General features: G+C 40.5%; 1 protein-coding gene and 1 non-coding gene across 4 annotated transcripts in view; both read left to right on the forward strand.

Moving 5' to 3' along the window:
* Nucleotides 1-18,972, forward strand: part of FMN1 (formin 1) — a 360,709-nt gene that overhangs the window by 231,440 nt on the left and 110,297 nt on the right. For all 3 annotated transcript variants that reach the window (XM_040969588.1, XM_040969589.1, XM_040969591.1), the window contains 4 exons: nt 20-108; nt 7,836-7,965; nt 9,736-9,882; nt 10,997-11,056. In XM_040969588.1, coding sequence (XP_040825522.1) covers nt 20-108; nt 7,836-7,965; nt 9,736-9,882; nt 10,997-11,056 — 426 coding nt within the window. The remainder of the gene's footprint in view (nt 1-19; nt 109-7,835; nt 7,966-9,735; nt 9,883-10,996; nt 11,057-18,972) is intronic.
* LOC121149681 lies at nt 3,755-3,889 on the forward strand. The gene has a single exon (XR_005882817.1). It is a non-coding gene; the product is annotated as a small nucleolar RNA SNORA70 (small nucleolar RNA).

The raw sequence follows: 18,972 nt of genomic DNA on the forward strand, positions 1-18,972 counted from the left end.
GTTTTGGTTTTCAATGTAGAGAGCCCAAGAAGATGAATTGGTGAAAATAAGAAAGTACTATGAGACATCCAAAGAAGAAGAGTTGAAACTGCTGGATAAACCCGAACAGTAAGGATGCTTGCGTCACCTTCTTGTTAGGCTGAAAGAAAAACGGTGGTTCCTGTTCGTGCCTCCCAGTTCTGAATGATCAGCTCTATTGTGCAGTGAGCAAAGTCACAACACCATCATCCCAGTGACCTATTACACACAGCAGAATGATCCAGCTGCTGGGAAGGGCAGTGCTGAGATTTGCGTTGCTGGATGCAATGTGTCTCACCCCACCCCCTCTCTCCCACCCCATACAACTCCCCGTTCTTGTTCTAGCAACTTGTTAATTCCTCCTAGACTAAACATTTTTAGCCAAAAGGGTAACCAAGGAAGGAAGAAGGCATTGCTCTGTTTAAGCTTCTGCTGATGCAGTTAAAATGATGATATCAGAGTCACAGAATTCAAATTTATCTTCCCAAGTGTCATATTCAGTAAATGGAGCAGAATTGTGCCAGCATCTTCCTAAATTTCTCCACGTACACTGGCCCAAAAAGTGGGACTTTTTCATCCACACACCGAGTGTGCTTGTTCTTCTCTCCATTCACTATCTAGAGTTGCTTGCTCTGACCTTCGGAAGATCATCTCACAGGCTGACGTAGTCACTCCCATCCTTGCTCCGCAGCCGTCATGAGAAATGTGTTTGGGGATTTTTGGCTCCAGGGCCTGCTCAGTTTTTCAGAGGCTCAGGACTCAGTGTACAAATTAATAGGGGCTTCTTTTTTCAGCTTGGACACCTCATGTCTAGTACAAAGGTATGCTCTCAGCCTAGAGATTAATCAGTTGTAGAACACAAAGCAGTAGAGTGATCATGGTCAGGGTGACAAGCTGATTTGCAAAGCCTCCAGTGTTCTGTGAGCTGCACTGAAGCCTCCATGCCCTGTGCTTGGGTCCTACAGAACACCACAACCCTCTTGGAGACATGGGTGTGCAGACCCAGAAAAGCATTTAGGATCAGAATTATAGATTTACTCAGTTATTGGCAACTTTCATGATAATCCTGGGAACCTTATTTGAGCTACTATCACATGAAGCGTGGCCAATACCCACTTGTCTTTGGCCAGTGTTAGTTCACAAAACCTCTGATTATCATAAATCAATTCAAATGGGTTCCCTTGCCTTTGTGTTCCACCCCTAACTGACCGTTTCTAATATAATAACTTGTTGCTAAGTTATAATGACTAAGTGAAGAGACTGATAATTAGATAGTTAAGCATTAACAAGGTCATGCAGAATAGGTAAGCATATGAAGAATTTGGGTAGTGCCAGTTTTGCAAAAGTAGACATCAATACCCTAAACCTGAATGGAAAATGTTTTTTAAAAGTTCTGTTTATTTGCTTGAAAGGCAAAGTTAGAGAGAGAGAGAGAGAGAGAGAGAGAGAGAGAGAGAGAAAGATCTTTCATCTGATGATTCACTTTCCAAATGGCTACAATGGCTGGGCCTGGATCTGGTGGAAGCCAGGAGCCTGGACCTCCACCCAGATTTCCCATATTGGTGACAGGAGCCAAAGTATCTGGGCCATCTTCTGCTGCATTCCCAGGTGCATTAGCTGGGAACTGTATTGAACTGAAACAGCTGAAATTTGAAGTGGTACTCCAGTATGGGATGCTAGCATCATAGTGGCTTAACCTGCTGCACCAAAAAAGTCAGTTCCTCAAATGGCATACCTTTTCTGTAAAAGATCAGATAGTATGTATTATTTTGAACTTTGTTACAACCATTCAAGTCAATTATTATAGTGCAAAAGCAGCCATCAATAACATAATAAACAAATGAGTATTTCTTTGATAAAAGTTAATTTGTGAAAACTAAAATTTGAATTTTATATCATTTTTACTTGTCATAAAATATGATTCTTCCATTGAGCATTTCTTCAAGATTTTAACAATAAAATCCTATCTTAGTTCACAGACCAACAAAGTAAGTGATGAGCTTGATTTGGCCTGTAAGCGATACCTTGACAACCCTTGAACCACTCTGTAGCCCTTGTTCTCAGCTCTGGAAACAGCTGACCCAGTGAGGTGCACACTGTGCGGTGTGTGTTTCTACAACTAGAAGCATTCGCCTTTTCCTTTTGCTTCTTTTTTTCCTCTGGCGATATTTTTCAAGAATATTTGCTAAGATATAGAATAAATGTGGTCAGTAAATTAGTATGGAGCATATTCCTGTTTCTTTTACTGATGATGATCAAAAAAAAGCATTTTTACAGTTGGTGAGTGACTTCCTGGACTTGCACTGTTATGACTGATAGCCAAGAAGACTGTCATGTTGTGCTGCGGAGGTGATGGGCTCAGCTGTTGCAGAGGGAGACATGGAGAAGCAAAGGCCCAGAACCTCAGTGAATTTTACCTTTCCTCCCAACTTCCCACACAGGCTCACATTTGTTTGATTTATGACAAAGTAAGATACTCTGGCAATTTATTTGTCATAAACTCCAAGTGAGTCAAGTATAAGCATGTTCTACATACTGGAAAATATGAATCATTTATAGTTTTAGCATGACAATTTCCTAAGAGTCCTATGGTGCCCAGTCCTATAAATCACAGCATGGAGAGACTAGCCTCATCACTCACCTCATCAGCTCTCTTACATCCCAGTGCCAAATTTACACAGAGCTGTTTTCTCCTGAGGACCACTCCTTCTAGAGAGTCGCTCTGCATGTCTGTGAGCTGCTGCCTTGAAGGATGCCCCGTGTCACTCTTTGTTTCTTGAATAATGATGGGGGTGACATGATGCAGTCCTTACCAGATTGGATTAGGCCTGATGTACATTTGCCATAGCCTAGAGTGAGGATATAACACAGAGCGTATTGGGATTCTCTGCATGGATTCATGGCTATGTATGAACCCCCACAGACTAGGCTGTGCTAGTGTACTTCTCCATGAATGAAGAAAGGTTGCAGCGTGAAATTATGTGTGTATGCAGTCCTATGCCAGAATGCCATTCGGTGATTTGGGCATGATAAACCAAATATTACACTTTTGAAAGCAACATTACACCTGATGGCTGAGTTGTGACTGCAAATTGATAACCCCAAACAGTGAGAGGCACATATATACACATGAAGTTGTAGTCCTTTTTTTGGAAATAAACTTGTACAAGGCAGAAGAGGTAAAGGGAAAAGATAACTTATTTATGCCTTCTTCAGAGAGTATTTGACCCTCTGTTATTGAAACCGAGAGTATAAATTTAGACTATTGCAAAAATAATTAATAAGCACCAAACACCAGTGTTCAAGATCCCGTGCTTGGGGATATGTAAGAGTTGCTATATCCATTTTGTGTGTGTTTAGATTGCAAAACACAATTGGTGTAACATTTAAGATATTTATTAGGTACTTGCTTTTCATAGATTTTGAGATAATCGGCCTCTCTTGTACTTCTCCAGATAAATGCAAAAGCAGCTACAGTACTTTGCTGCAAGACAAGGCTATATGGGGGAAAAATGACACAAAATCATATTTTCTCCAAATTTCTTCCCCAGTATTTTTAATTTTCACATTCTTCCAGATATCCAAGCCAAAAACCTTGGAAGTCATTCTGAACTTCTCTCAGCACCCATAGGATCTTATTTTACTTAGATATTGCTAGCCTTATAGCTTTCTCATCCATTTACCGCACTGTGTTCACATTGCAGGCCCTCTTATCTTCCTTTTTGGAGGAGGTCTTCTGCAACTGATTAAGCCAACCATCTCCCTTATTTCATTGGCACCTGGTGTGCAATGCCTGCAAAGAGCAGCTTCCATGGTAGTATATGCAACCTGTTGCTTGTATGGGTTGCCCTGAGGGACCTTGGAGACAGTCCTTTAAAGTAGCCATTCCTGCATCTTACTTGATGCTGTTCCTCATCTAGGCTACAGACAGGTATGTGGGATGCTTTTGGAAAATCCCAAAGCAGTGTAGCCAAGGTTCACATTGGCCAAGTCTTCATATGGATCTGTACCAAGCTAAAGAACAAGGAACATCTGGTTAAGGCCCCTATGCAGGGCCAGGTTCAAGTTCTCTGGTCACCAGAAGATCTGCATCTCAAAGAAATGGGGCTTTGCTAAAGTTAATAAGGATGAATTTGAAGACATGGTGGCTGAAAAGCAGCTCATCCATGATGGCTGTGATTTAAAATGCATCCCCAATCATGGTCCCTTGGACAAGTGGTGAGCCCTCCACTCATGAGGCCTCTGCTGGTCTGTGCCCTTTAACCTGATCAATAATAAATGTGATTTCTGTTAAAAGAAAAAAAACAAGTTTAAACTGACTTGGAACACATAATCCCACTTTAACATCTATGTTCTACTCCACTTCCCTTGCACATAGCCTTCAGCCTGCCGTGGCATGTTGTCGTGGTGTGCATGATGCATAGGCATCATAAGGCTGAAGCTCTCACTGACTTGTATGTCCAGGGTCCTGAATCCAGTGTGCTGGCAGGATCTTCCAAGGCTCCTCTTGGGGACCCTGTTAATAGCACTTAACTACACTTCATACTAATCATTGATTTACTTCTCAGGTTATCAAGAATGAATTGTGTGTAAGTCAAAAGCTCTTCCCAAGTTCTTAGTGTGATATCTGATGCATTGAATGCTTCGTATACACCTAAAGGATTGAAGAATGATCTTAATGACTGATGATCTAGCATTAATTTTCTGTTACATGATTCTGTCCCAAAGTAATGTATAATAGATGACCTTCTCCTCCCATTCAGCCCCATAGATGTGTTTCAGACCCTTTTCTACACAGAGGACATTTTTCATCTTTCCAGTACAAGAACCTATTCCATTAAGGCCTTTATTTTAGAAAGTCTTGCAGCTCTACTTCTATTTATTTGTTCATTTAGGGTTTTTTTTGTTTGTTTGTTATAATTACTCACCTGGCATTTTCTCCTTTTTATCTCTGAACTTATTAGCGAGCTGAATCATCCATCTGTATGCTCTGTCATGTAGTCTCTGTGACTGCTTCACTCACTATATTCAAGAAAGAAGTGCCCTGAAAATCTTGGTTTTAGGGGAATGGGAATGGTGTCTCGGGGTCACATTTGGGATGAAGTAGGGGGCCAAATGCAGGGTCCTTTTTCAAGATCGCTTTTAGCATCCAAATAAATAATCTTATCAAGCCTCAACCCAGGACCCAACAATGTCAGTCATAGAAGTGTTCACTGCTCAGATTTATTTATTTTTTTTTTTTTTTTAAAGATTTATTTTTATTATTTTTTCATTGGAAAGGCGGATATACAGAGAGGAGAGACAGAGAGGAAGATCTTCCATCCGATGATTCACTCCCCAAGTGAGCGCAATGGGCCAATACTATGCCGATCCAAAGCCAGGAGCCTCTTCCGGGTCTCCCACGCGGGTGCAGGTTCCCAAAGCTTTGGGCCGTCCTGGACTGCTTTCCCAGGCCACAGGCAGGGAGCTGGAAGGGAAGCGGGGCTGCCGGGATTAGAACTGGCGCCCATATGGGATCCCGGGCATGCAAGGTGAGGACCTTTAACCACTTGCGCCACCGCGCCGGGCCCTGCTCAGATTTTTTTAAAGATTTATTTATTTTTTATTGGAAAGTCAGATATACAGAGAGAAGGAGAGATAGAATGATCTTCCGGCCAATGATTCACTCCCCAAGTGAGCGCAACGGCCGATGCTGTGCCGATCCAAAGCCAGGATCCAGGAACTTCTTCCAGGTCTCCCATACAGGTGTAGAGTCCCAAGGCTTTGGGCCGTCCTCGACTGCTTTCCCAGGCCACAGGCAGGGAGCTGGATGGGAAGTGGAGCTGCCGGGATTAGAACCAGTGCCCATATGGGATCCCAGTGCGTTCAAGGCAAGGACCTTAGCTGCTAGGCTACGCCGCTGGACCCTGCTCAGATATTTGTTAGAATTGGTGTTAGTTCAAATTCTAGTCAATGGAAGGGATCCAGCTATTTAACACTGTATTTTTGAAGGTGTAATTTAATATAGATTAATTTTCATATTCCAATCCAGAATCCTGTGGAGTTCTACTTTTATCTTTATTGTGATTTTCTTCATAACCCCAGTTGTAGAACTTTAAGACGAGAATATGTTTTCCTTTATGGGTATTCTTCAATGTCAGTTTTTAAAATGTGGTAAATAAATGAGTTATAAGCAAGAAGATAACTTAAAGGAAGTGTATTAATATCTAGCCTCCTTAAAAGTAAAGAAAGCGCGGAGTATAAGAAGGACACTCCAACTTCGTTCCTATGTAAATCCATTCTTAATGAGAAGGTGGCAGAGTTTCAAGGTAATGATTTTTTGAGTTGATCAAGACTTTTGGAAAATCAGTTAATCATCATTTCAGCTCCAAACTGAAGTTAATGATTGTTAGTGTATTCTCTTCTGAATTCATGTCCAACTGTCTCCACTCATTTTAGTTTATGTACTTTCCTCTTGTGGTTGGCTTGGAGAGTATGTAGCTCTTCCAGCTTAATTTTGCAAAGGATACCAGTGCCCAGCTACTCAGACAGTGAGCTACTGTGTATAGGCCAGTCTTCACATTGAGCTTCTAAGATCTGTCTTGCCATATTAAAAAAAAAAATACCTTAAGGTTGTCTACTTAATGAGTACCTGTTCTGTTCCAAGTACTGAACTATGAACTGTGTCTATATCGGTAAGCTGATGTGAGAAAGTAAACAAATATCTGGAGAATTTCATCATTATTGACCACTGTGTCATTCATTGGGCAGAAATAGTAGCTCGGTGTAGTGAGAGCATTTTTTTCTAATCACTTGTCAGTAGAAATTTTCCTGAAGACTTTGCTGCCGCTTCTGTGAGCAGAGCAAATAACACCTCTAGAGAACTGCATTATGAGAGAGTGTATTATAAAATTTTTAAGTAGTAAAAACTAGGATTTTTCCATTCAAATTAACTCTTTTGTTCGGTGTGCTTGCATTAACTTCCTGTCCTTAAAGTAATTTACACACAGTATATTCACTGGCCATCTTAGGAATCCATAAAAACATGGCCATGGGGCCCAGCACGGTGGCGCAAGTGGCAAGGTCCTCGCCTTGCACACCCGGGATCCCATATGGGCGCCGGTTCTATCCCGGCAGCCCCGCTTCCCATACAGCTCCCTGCTTGTGGCCCGGGAAAGCAGCTGAGGACGGCCCAAAACCTTGGGACCCTGCACCCGCATGGGAGACCCGGAGGAGGCTCCTGGCTTCGGATCGGCATAGTATTGGCCCGTTGCGCTCACTTGGGGAGTGAATCATCGGATGGAAGATCTTTCTCTCTGTCTCTCCTCTCTGTATATCCGCCTTTCCAATAAAAAAAAAATAATAATGAAAATAAATCTTTAAAAAAAAACATGGCCATGGAAATGGCATTTGAAGTAGAGGTGAAACCACCACGAGACATCTGCACTCCATTTTGGAATTACTGCAATAGGTGACAGCTCAGGTAGTTGGGTCCCTTCCACCTGCTTGGGAGACCAATACTGAGTTCCTGGTTTTGGCCCGATTCATTTCTGGCTGTAGCAGGTATTCAGGAAGTAAACCAGTGGATGAGAACCCTGTTTCTATCTGTCTGCATTTCAATTAAATTAATAAAATTTGGGGGGTATTTTTTTAAAGCAGTGGTCCTGTTGTCCATAGTAGAATATATACCTACCTTGAGTTTCTTTCAGTTCACTATGTGAAATCTTTTATAATTTTAAAACAAAAATGGTTGTGAACATTGTAATGGCATATCATTGCTGCTGTTTGTTTTCCTTGTGGTTATAGGTGAAGTTAGGAGATGCATTTTGTTTTTGCAGATTTTTACATGAATTAGCCCAAATCCCAAATTTTGCTGAACGTGCTCAGTGCATAATCTTCAGATCTGTCTTCTCTGAAGGTATCACCTCTTTGCATCGAAAGGTAGAGATCATCACTCGAGCATCTAAGGTACGTTTACCACCTAATTTAAAAGGTAGCCTTGTTCTTATTGAACATGAAAGAGGAAGTGAATGAGACCAACGGTTGTTTTGGGATGAGTGGAGTGGGGGAGGAGTTATATATGATTTTCTAAATATAAATGTGATGAACATCCAAATCATATGTAAGTGTGTACATGTACGTATAGCAGAAGGAGAGTGAGAAAGTAGGGTACAGAAAGAGAGGGAGGAGGGAAGAAAAAAAGTTGCTTTTACAGATTTTTTTTTCTACAAATTCCAAGTATCTTCCAGTGGATACACTACCTGCTAAAAACTAATGTAAATGCATAGTTTGCTTTCTTTCTGATTGTCTAGATTGCAACAGAGATATTTGTTTTACACTCATGTATTAGATAATGTGATAATCTGAAATGTGTCTACACAGTAAACTTGAAGGTTTCCAGAGATAATGAAATAAACATGACAGTGAATGGCAAACTTATGCTGGCTTTACTACTGTATTGTTCATTATGAAGTTATATTCTAGTTTTTTTTTTTTTTCACAGTGACTAATGGTCCTTTCCACAAACATTGTAGTACTTAACTGTCTATCAGGAGGCAAGATTTTTCCCCCCTAAGTTTTGAATTTCAATGAAAAAGCAGAATATTGCAAAAGTATATGTACCTGCTAAGAAGCCTAGTACATATTGCCTATAGCCAAATTTTGCTTGCTTGCTTTATCTAAAATAAAGGGAAATGAAGTCACCCAAGATTATAGGAAAAATGTTTTAACTTGGGAATTTGCACTAAACAGAAACAAAGAAATAAAAGAGGAAAAGCACATGAGATAGCCAAAGAAATTCCCAAACATCTTCAAATTGTAAAAATTAATAGGCATGGGGCCCGGCGCAGTGGCGCAGTGGTTAAGGTCCTCGCCTTGCACGCCCGGGATCCCATATGGGCGCCTGTTCTAATCCCGGCAGCCCCACTTCCCATCCAGCTCCCTGCTTGTGGCCCGGGAAAGCAGTCGAGGACAGCCCAAAGCTTTGGGACCCTGCACCTGTGTGGGAGACCCAGAAGTGTCTCCTGGCTTCGGATCGGCATAGTATTGGCCCGTTGCGCTCACTTGGGGAGTGAATCATCGGACGGAAGATCTTCCTCTCCGTCTCTCCTCTCTGTATATCCGCCTTTCCAATTAAAAAAAATAATAAAAATAAATCTTTTAAAAAAAGTAAATAAAATAAAATTTAAAAACTAAAAAAATTAATAGACATGCAACGAACACTTAATAATCATTAAGTTTAATAAACTTAATAATTATAGCCCATGGCCTTAGCATGCATTGTTATAATTTCTTTCGGAGGATCATATCAAGTGATAAGGAAGGACAGGCTTACTAGTTTGTGTACTCTGCATTTACCTGTACTATTTACATAGCAACCCAACAGAACCTCAAAAAAGATTAAACGTCCTTCTGCTTAGAAATCATTAAAGGTCAAGATCAACTGTGCAAAGTCCATTTTTTCAATTTAATACTTTATTAAAAGTAAAATTGGCTCAAGTGGCAATGTAAATACTAATATCCTCGATTTTAAAACAAGAACTATTTGTAAAAGATTGAGTGAGTAGAAGATGATGAATGCTCATGTTTTAATACTTAGGACTAAGTCAAATGTATTTGTCATTTCTCCATCTGTCAGTCCTGTGGGTAAGAAGCCACTAGCCTATTGGGTACCTGACAAATATTTGCTGTTGAGGATGTCTAGAGTTCAGCTCTATAATCAGGTGTTTGTCATCACAGGGCTTGCTGCACATGAAGAGTGTGAAGGATATTTTAGCTCTCATTTTGGCTTTTGGAAATTACATGAATGGAGGAAATAGAACTCGGGGACAAGCAGATGGATATAGCTTAGAAATTCTGCCCAAACTCAAGGACGTCAAAAGCCGGGTATTTATTTTATTTTATTTCATTTTTTTATAATGAGTTCCTGTGATCTGTCATTATTTTAGTTCTATACTGTTTTCAGAGTATTCTGGATCGTTCCCATTATCCTCATTATCTTCCCCTAACAATAATTTAACTTTAGAGCATATGTTTTTCTTCCTTGCCTTTCTTAGAACTTTTAAATAAAGATAAGCTTTCCATTTTCACTGTCATTTTGCAATCCTCATTTACTCTAGATTTTAGATAATAGATATTGTTTGACTAGACATGAGACTCCTTGGACAATAAGAGTTTAAACAGCCTACAGAATTAGCCATAATGCAAAGGCTGGAGTCTGACCCTAGTGTTGGCTACTTGTAATTTACTGGATTCTGATTGGCAGAGCAGGATTGAATCACCCATTGAGCTAAGCATTTGAATTATTCTTTAGCCATGACAATTGGGCGAGGAGTCCACTGTCCAACTCTGAGCCTGATTAGCATTTGGCTCCACACCCCTGCAGAGCTACCTCTTTGGAAACAAGCAGCCCATATCTAGGCATCCCATGGGGAACACAGAGGGCGCAGGGAGGAAAAACTACACAGGCAAATTAGAATTAGACCCCTGTGAACAGCACACAAAGGCTGCCTTGTGGGAGGGCCTGCTTGCCCCTGGCCTCAGGGTCATAAAGTAGTTTGGTGTGCCTTTTAAACTGGCCCTGATTGTTTTTCACACCATTAAGAACACACATTTTTTGAAAGGTGGGAAGGGAGGGATGGTTTTCTGTTCCAGTCCCTGCTTCCCTTTAGTAGTCAAGCGCCCCCCCCCCCGGCTTTATGCCAGAAAATATTAGGAAACATTTTTTGTTTGTTTGTTTGAGCCATTATCTCAGACAGGGCTTGTCTGTTTGTCTTCCCACACCCGCCCCCCCACCTAAGTTTAGGCTTGTGACATCTCTTTGTATAGCTTGAAATTTAAAAGAATAGCTGAAACAAGAAGAAAACTTGCCAGTGTTAAACAGAATTAGGAGCAGTCTCACAAATTAGAAGAATCATAATCTAACATTTCATATCTCAGCTATGTAAGTTGGTGCAGTGTTATGTAAGTGATTTTCATTTAAGTTTCTCTTTAAACCTAGGATAACGGGATTAATCTGGTGGATTATGTTGTGAAGTATTACCTGCGTTATTATGATCAGGTAAGAAATGCTCACAGGTGGAAAGCAACACTAATGCAGCTTTTACATGGTATATACACTTAGAAATTGGAAAATAGATGAGTTAATTTCAAGGCCAAAGAAGAATCTCTGAGCTCTCCTTGACTCATTCATTTACATATGAGAACACTGAGGACAAGGGAGTTTGGTTCATATATATATCTATATATATATAGATATATTTATAAATTTAATATTCTGTTGACTGTTGAAAAGCAGAGTTACATAGAGAGAGAGGAAGAGAGAGAGAGAGCGCTTCTATCTGTTGGTTTACTACAAAGAACTCTAACAGCTAGGCTGACCGATCCAAACACAGGGGCCAGGGGCTTCTTTAGGTCTTGCCATGTGGTTGCAGAAGCCTGAGGACTTGGGCCATTCTCTGTTCTTTCCAGGCACCTTAGCAAGGACCTGGATTGGAAATGGAGCAGGCGGGACTCCATATGGGAATGCCAGCACCACAGGAGGTAGTTTTAACCTCTATGTCACAAGGCTGACCCCTTGGCTCACTCTTTTGAAGGGAAGCACCGTCCCAATTCTCAACCTACTGTGCAACACAACTTCAGAGGGACCTCCAAGCTGCCTCAGCACATTGTGGCCTCATGTAAAATTTGTATTAACCTAGTTATTGGTTAAAGTTTAAGTTAGACTTTGAGAGGCAGAACAACACTCTCAACAGTTGAGACAGTGATTCCCAATATAGTGCCAGTAATGCAACCCATCTTCTCTGCTTACATTACATTTACAGTTAAAAATAAATCTGTAAGATTTCACCTGGGCACAATTTTCTGTTTCATTCCTTCTTGTTGAGAACAAGCAGTCCTAACTTTGAGAAGAAAGAGGGACTGTTACAAGTTGTTGAGAAACACAGTCATCAATAAGGATGGGCAAGTTGTCCAAAAAAAATGTTGTTAGACCGTGGAGGGAGGAAAAACTCTAGTGTCTAATTTGAAGAAGGTTTATAACTTGACTCAGCAGACAAGCAAGCACTGATGAACAGCCCTCTGGGTAAGCTTATCAAACTTACCAATAGATCTACAGTTCATCCTCCTCACTTCCTTCCTCTTTCCCCCTATTTCTGTTAAAGATATAATTTTTTATTACTCAGGCATAAAGCCTTATACTTCTGATTCACTTACTATACTTCAGCTAAGTTACTGCTGCTCTGTTTCTACTTACTTCTAACCCTGGCTTATTCAGGCTAACAGAATGTTAGTGGCTTCCCAGGTCAGCTCTCATTTCCAGGTGTTGGTTATGATGGGCCATTGCATGTCTTCGTCACATGTAGTTCACACTGGGTTTGTTGTAGGTTTTTTTTTTTTAATCTTTGCTCAAAATAGAAATGGTTCTCCATTTTCAAGTACATTAACACTCTGCCTATGTTAATTCCATTTTTAAGCAACTGTATTTTTATTGCTGTCTCTCAGGAGAGCCTGAGGTTTTTCAAACACAGTCTGTATCCTGATTAATGTGTTTTACTTCTGATGTTGTCTTTAACTGGATCTGTCTTGTCCCAAGCCTTTTTATAAAACTTCCTCTTTTTTTTTTTTCATTAACACTCTCTGGAAAATAATACATTTAATAATGTTTTAGCAAAAAACCTTCCTGGTCTTATCAGCATTTGTGCTATAAGCTTATCTGGAAGAGGATCAACCCATTATAAAGAGATTTACGTAATTTTACAGAGCACCAAAAGAAAAAGGTCTTAAAAATGTAGAGTGAGGCAGAAAAAGCCACACAAACACACACATACACACAGACAAAATCTGTTTAAAAAATGAGCAGGCAAGGCCAGCGCCATAGTCTAGTAGGCCAATGTTCCATATGGGCACTGGTTCAAGTCCTGGCTGCTCCACATCAAATCCAGCTTCCTGGCAGTGTGGTTGGGAAGACAGTAGAGGATGGCCTAGTACATGGACCCCTGTGCCCAGATTGGAGGGCATGGTAAAGCTCCAGGCTTCAGCAAGGCCCAACCCCAACGGCCTGTTGCAGCTACTAAGGGAATTAACCTGCCTGTGAAAGACCCCTTTATTTCTCCCTGTCTCTCTCTGTAATACTGTTTTTCAAAATCAGATAAAATAAAACTGTAAAAACAAATGAGCAGAGACTAGCATTGTGGATTGGCCCATTAACCCACTGCTTGCAATACTAGTATCGCTCAGGAACACCTGTTCAAGTTATGGATGCTCAAGTTCCAATCTAATTAGCATCCTTGCTAATGCTCTGAGAAAAGATTTGCTAAGCACTTGGGCTCCTACCACCTTTGTGGAAGACTCATTTTGTGTTCCAAGGTCCTGACTTTGGCCTGTCCCTGCTCTGGCTGTTATAGGAATTTGGAGAGGAGTTACCAGATGTAAGATATTTCTGTCTTTCCCCCTCTCTCTGTCAGCTGCCTTTTAAATAAGTAAATAATTTTTTTTTTCTTAAAAAGTGGCCATGAATGGTTGTGTGGCCACCTCCTGACTCCAGCTCCGTCTTGCTGGTGTGGACCCTGGGAAGCAGTGGTGATGGCGCAAGTCATTGGGTTTCTTCCACCCATGTAGGACTAAATTCTCAGCTTTCACCGTCAGTCTATTTCCAACCTTGGTCACTCTGGGCCTTTAAGAATTGAACAAGCAGATGGGTACATGATATCTTTTTCCTTCTGAAGTTAATGATTTAATTATTTTTCAAAGGAAAAAAAGTGGGCAGAAGGCAAAGTCATCACATACATGGCCAGTAGTTTAAAAATAAAAATGCTCAATGCCACTAGGGACATACAAATCAAAATCATAGTGCGATATTCTCTTACCCACATTAGATTGGCCATTAATAAATTAACAAGTGTTTGTAGGGATATAGAGAGATTGAAACCCCAGTCACTGATGGGAATGTAAAATGGTGCAGCCACTATGGAAAACAACATAAAGGTTCTTCTGGAAAAGTAGAGATAAATCATTATATGATCGAGCAATCCCAATTTTGTGTGTTTATCAAAAAGAATGAAAACCAGATCTCAAGGAAGTACTTGTGTCCCTGTTGATTGCAGCATAGATGCATTGCACAGCTTCATGGACAAGCAACTGGACAATCACGTGGCATCTTTATGTGAAAATGTTTCTTATAAAGATGCCCTTTATAGAGTATGTAGTGAATAGAGGGTAGACTAGATTAGAACCCTTTTGATATAGAGCCCTTAAGCAGAAACATCAGTTTAAACCCAACCATTTATACCTGATAGACCTGAGAGAGAGATTTACAGTATTACAAGTTATGTATCTTCTGTTTGTTTTTTTGTAAATTGCCTACAATATCTGGCCATCTTTTAAATGAAAGAGAACAAGTTATCTTTTCCTTGTTGATTCTGAAGAGGTCATTATCTCTTTCGTGGTATGTATTTTCCATCATAAGTTATGTAGAAGCTGGCTTTTTAAAAAATCTGCTTGTTTGAAATGTAGAGAGAGATTTTCCACCTATGGTTTCACTCCTGTTGTGGACTTAATAACCACAGTTGGGCTGTCTAAAGCCAAGATCTCCGTGGTGATCTTCCATGTGGCTGGTAGGAAATCAAGTGCTTGGGCCCTGTTCTATTGCTTCCAAGCCTTATTAGTAGAGAGGTGGGTCCACACACAGATGTGGGATGTAAGTGCCTCGAGTGGTGGCATAACTGCTGGACCGCAACGTTGGCTGCTGGACGTTGGCTTTCTTTAAGCCATGATCTTGTCATTACTTATTTGAGAAACAGAAAGTGACAGATGGATAAAGAGAGCTCCTATTCATGTTTAACTCCCCAAATGCTCTCAACATCCTGAACTGGAGGAGGCCACAGATAGAAGCCAGGAACTCAATCCAGTTCTCCCACAGAGATAGCAGGGGTTCAGTCACTTAGTGTGTTGCTCCCTGCCTCCCAGGCTCAATGTAAGTGGGAAACTGGAGTCAGGAATTGAAGCTGAGTATTAATCTCAGATATTCCAACTTCCAATGTGAATATATTAATCAGCATGCTAGTCACTGGGCTAAACATTACATCCCAAGTAATTAAAAAATTTATTGAATTTTTATTTTTTATGATATAGTTCCATAGGGTCAGGATTTCCCTTCCACCCTCCCCATTGCTTCTCCCCACTCACACTGTAATTTTTAAGATCATAAATGTTTGGGCCCTGTGCAGTAGCCTAGTGGTTAAAGTCCTCGTCTTGCACAGGACATGATCCCATATGGGCTCCAGTTCTAATCCCAGTGGTCCTGCTTCCCATCCAGCTCCCTGCTTGTTGCCTGGGAAAGCAGTCGAGGACGGCCCAGAGCCTTGGGACCCTGCACCTGCGTGGGAAACCTGGAAAAAGCTCTAGGCTCTTGGCATCAGATCAGTTCAGTTCTGGCTGTTGTGGTCACTTGAAGAGTGAATTAGTAGATGGAAAACCTTCCTCTCTGTGTATCTTCCTCTCTGTATATCTGACTTTCCAACAAAAAAATATATATATAAATAAATCTTCTCAGAAATGTTTTTGAAGATGTTTATTTAGGAATTAAAATTTTTTATTTTCATGCTTTCATGGCTATTCTCTCCCTTTGTGTTTTTGTCTCCGCTTGAATGCTTTGAAAGAGCTTTGCTACCTCAGCATCAGAACACTGTTTACCTGTATCTCCTTACCGAGTTTTGTGATGTCATGTTTTGTTTGTTTTTAAATATTTTCTTCTCTAGAAGTTTACTTTGGTCTCTGGTATCATGGGGAAATTAGAATTCGATTTTTTCTTCTTCCCAGTTTCTTAAATTTTTTTCTATATCCCATTACTTCATATTTACCTATGTCCGTTTCTATTTCCTACCTTATTAGGTTTTTAAACATATTATTCCATAATTACTTTCTGTCCCATTAACACAAATTTATGTAGGTCTATTTCTGAGATTTCCTTTCCATTTTCTTGAAGTTTGAAATCTGTTGTTCTATAACTGCGGACTTTTCATGGTTATAGCTTTATAAGACACTATCCACTCTGTTTTAAAATTCTGATCAAACTGATAATTATTTGTACAAGTAACATTTAAAATAACGTTTCCAATTCCTGGGATTGGGTGGTTTGTAACTCGTATAGCCTTTAGAGGCAGTATTGTTGGCTCCGTGCGCAGTGCTGCACAGCAGATCTCTACAGCTCTTTCATCCTCCATTGAACACCAACGTCCAGTCCCTTTCCCCTCCCCCTTTATAACCAATGTTCCACTTTCTACAAGTCGGACTGTTTTAGATATTCCTAAGTAGAATTATGCAATGCTTGTACCTCTGTGACCAGATGATTCTCAGCATAATAGCTTCAGATTTGAGCCATATATGGCATGTGATAAAATTTCTCCCTTCTTCCTTTTTACTGTTAAATAGTATTTCAGTGTGTGTAACACAATGTGTCATCTCAAGCAGGTGAGCATCAATATGAAGGAAAAACCCAGAAAGCTACATACTAAAATGTGTGTTTCTGGGTGTTAGAATTATAATATTCTTTTTCTTTTTCTTTTTTTTTTCAATTACCAAACATATTGAACATATATTTCCTGTGAAAAGTGGAAATGAATATACTCAAAAGCCATGCCAATCTTGTGTGACCCTTTGCTTACATTCTTGGCTTTGAAGGAAAGCTTTGAAGTTCTCATTTGTCAAACATGGGAATATTCTATTTGAATCTCTGTGATGCATTATACACTGCCTGTGCTATAGATACACAGGGCAATCACCTATCATCTTGGCATTGCTATTTGAACTCCAAGAGTTCTAATTTTATTTAGTGTCTATAATGTATCTGATAAATACTCAATATTTGCTGACATGGACATTATATGAAAATCCATACTGTGAGAAGGTGAGCTGTGCTGCCATCTGGAGGAAGGAAGTAAGCACACTGAGTGCTTTGAAGGAGGCAGTGGCAAGCTCAGATGTGTATGTCCTAGTTCTGAGAGTAGGTACCAGTACAGCGGAAGAACTGTGTGAAAGCATCTGACATAGTTGACATGGGTAGATTTACCTGGTAGTATTTGTCTTTATCAAGCAAAATACATTGCTTCTACTAGAAGTCTTAAATCTGCCTATGAAACATGAATCTCCTAAAGGAGAGATAAACCCAATGGAGTCAGCATCACAGAGGACAGTCTTAGGATAGTTTTCAAACACGGGATGATCCAGCATAAGAAAAACTTAAGGATTCTACATTTGTGTCGCGCTCTCCTGGCTTTCACGGTGCAAAATGCATTTCACTCAGCAAGAGTGTAGGATTCTGTGATTTATGACACCATCCCTTCCCCCAGACAGCATAAGTGATGATTTTTGTGGTCAGTGGCAATGAGCAATTAGCTGAAGAAAGGTGACTCCTGCTCCAGGCTTGCTTCTACTCATGCCTGCTTTTTGGGTACAAGTCCATGTCTGCAGAGTTTCAAGAAATCACATAGAGTCAGGTCTTTTGAACTCTAACTGAACAGCTTTCACAAGAATTGCTACCAGACCTCTCACTCAGCTTCATTTTCTCTTTTTCTAGCTTGGAAAGAAAAAAAAAATTTTTTTTTGAAACCAGGGCTAAGTTTGATAAAACATTCTGGAAACCAGAAGGAGATTTTTTTTTTTCCCATCCAGTGTAGATTATCATGGAGCTTTGTGGCAAGCCTCTTAGATATTGTTCCATCTTGGAATTCATCTTGAGTGCTGCTGCCATTGTTTGTGAAGTAGTAAAATAAGTAAAGGAAGATGGGAAAAAAATGTTGGTACGCTGTGTTCTGATAAAATGAAGAAAGCCATGCTCTCCTAACATTCAGAGTTAAAACTGGGGCCCAGTGCTGTGACGTAGCAGGTAAAGTTGCTGTCTCAGGTGCTAGGACCCCATTAGGTACTGGTACGAGTCCCAGCTGCTCCACTTCTAACCCAGCTCCCTGCTAATGTGCCTGGGAAAGCAGTGGAAGACGACCCCAAGTGCTTGGGGCCGTATGCTCACGTGGGAGACCTAGAAGAAGTTCTTGCCTTTGAATTGGCTCAGATGGCTTGTTATGGTCATTTGGGGAGTAAATCAGAGGATGGAAGATATCTCTCTCACTCTTTGTGTCTCTCCCTTTCTCTCTTTGTAACCCTACCTTTCAAATAATTAGTAAATATTTTTTAAATGTTAAAACTTTAGGTCTTAATAGAAATGGAAGAATCCAGGGAATCCCTGAAACATTAAAAAAAATAGGATCAATGAGATGTCTTGTGCTAAGGGCCTAAACACCCCAGAACACTGTTACTGTACAGGCTCTCGGTACCAGTGCCCACCCAGTTTGTTGATATGGTGATGCTGGGAACAAGACACAGTTTCTTCCTTTGTGATGTTTATAATCTGGTGGGAAAATGTAGAGGCTCCCCTGGGAGATTCTGAAACTGCAGTAAATTAAAAGTGGACGAGGAGAATGAATGTGAACAAGAAACTAGGAGGGAAGCCTTTGGAAAGGTTGTAAAGAGAAAGCTCTCTAGGTAAAACCCTAGAGGCAGAGCACCGTGGCATGTCCTGTCACTTCATGAAGATTTGGGGGCGGGAGTTGGCGATAGGGGAAAGTAGAAATGCGGCTGGAGACGAAGATGGAGGCCAGATTATAAAGTGCCTTGTAAAGCAGTTCAGAGTTTGGAATGAGTCCTAATGGCAGTAAGGGAAGATGGAATGTCAAGGAAAGCGGGCCAAGCAGCCCGTGTGGAAAGAGGAATAACTGAAGACTGCCTAAGATATGCAAGATGCAAAGCTTACATTAAACAACACAGAGAGAAAGCAGGCTAAGCGGGAAGATAGCTGAGGTTCAGCTTATATTTCAGTGTTCCTGAAGATTTTGTCACTTAAAATGTTTCTCAGCATAGATCCTCCATTAGGTATAGCTGTGGAGTTTGTCAAAACCATACCCAATCATGCTCTTAGAAAATATC

Source organism: Ochotona curzoniae, unplaced genomic scaffold (assembly GCF_017591425.1).
Source record: "Ochotona curzoniae isolate NIBS_2020 unplaced genomic scaffold, NIBS_Ocur_1.0 scaffold_4701, whole genome shotgun sequence".
Taxonomy (NCBI): domain Eukaryota; kingdom Metazoa; phylum Chordata; class Mammalia; order Lagomorpha; family Ochotonidae; genus Ochotona; species Ochotona curzoniae.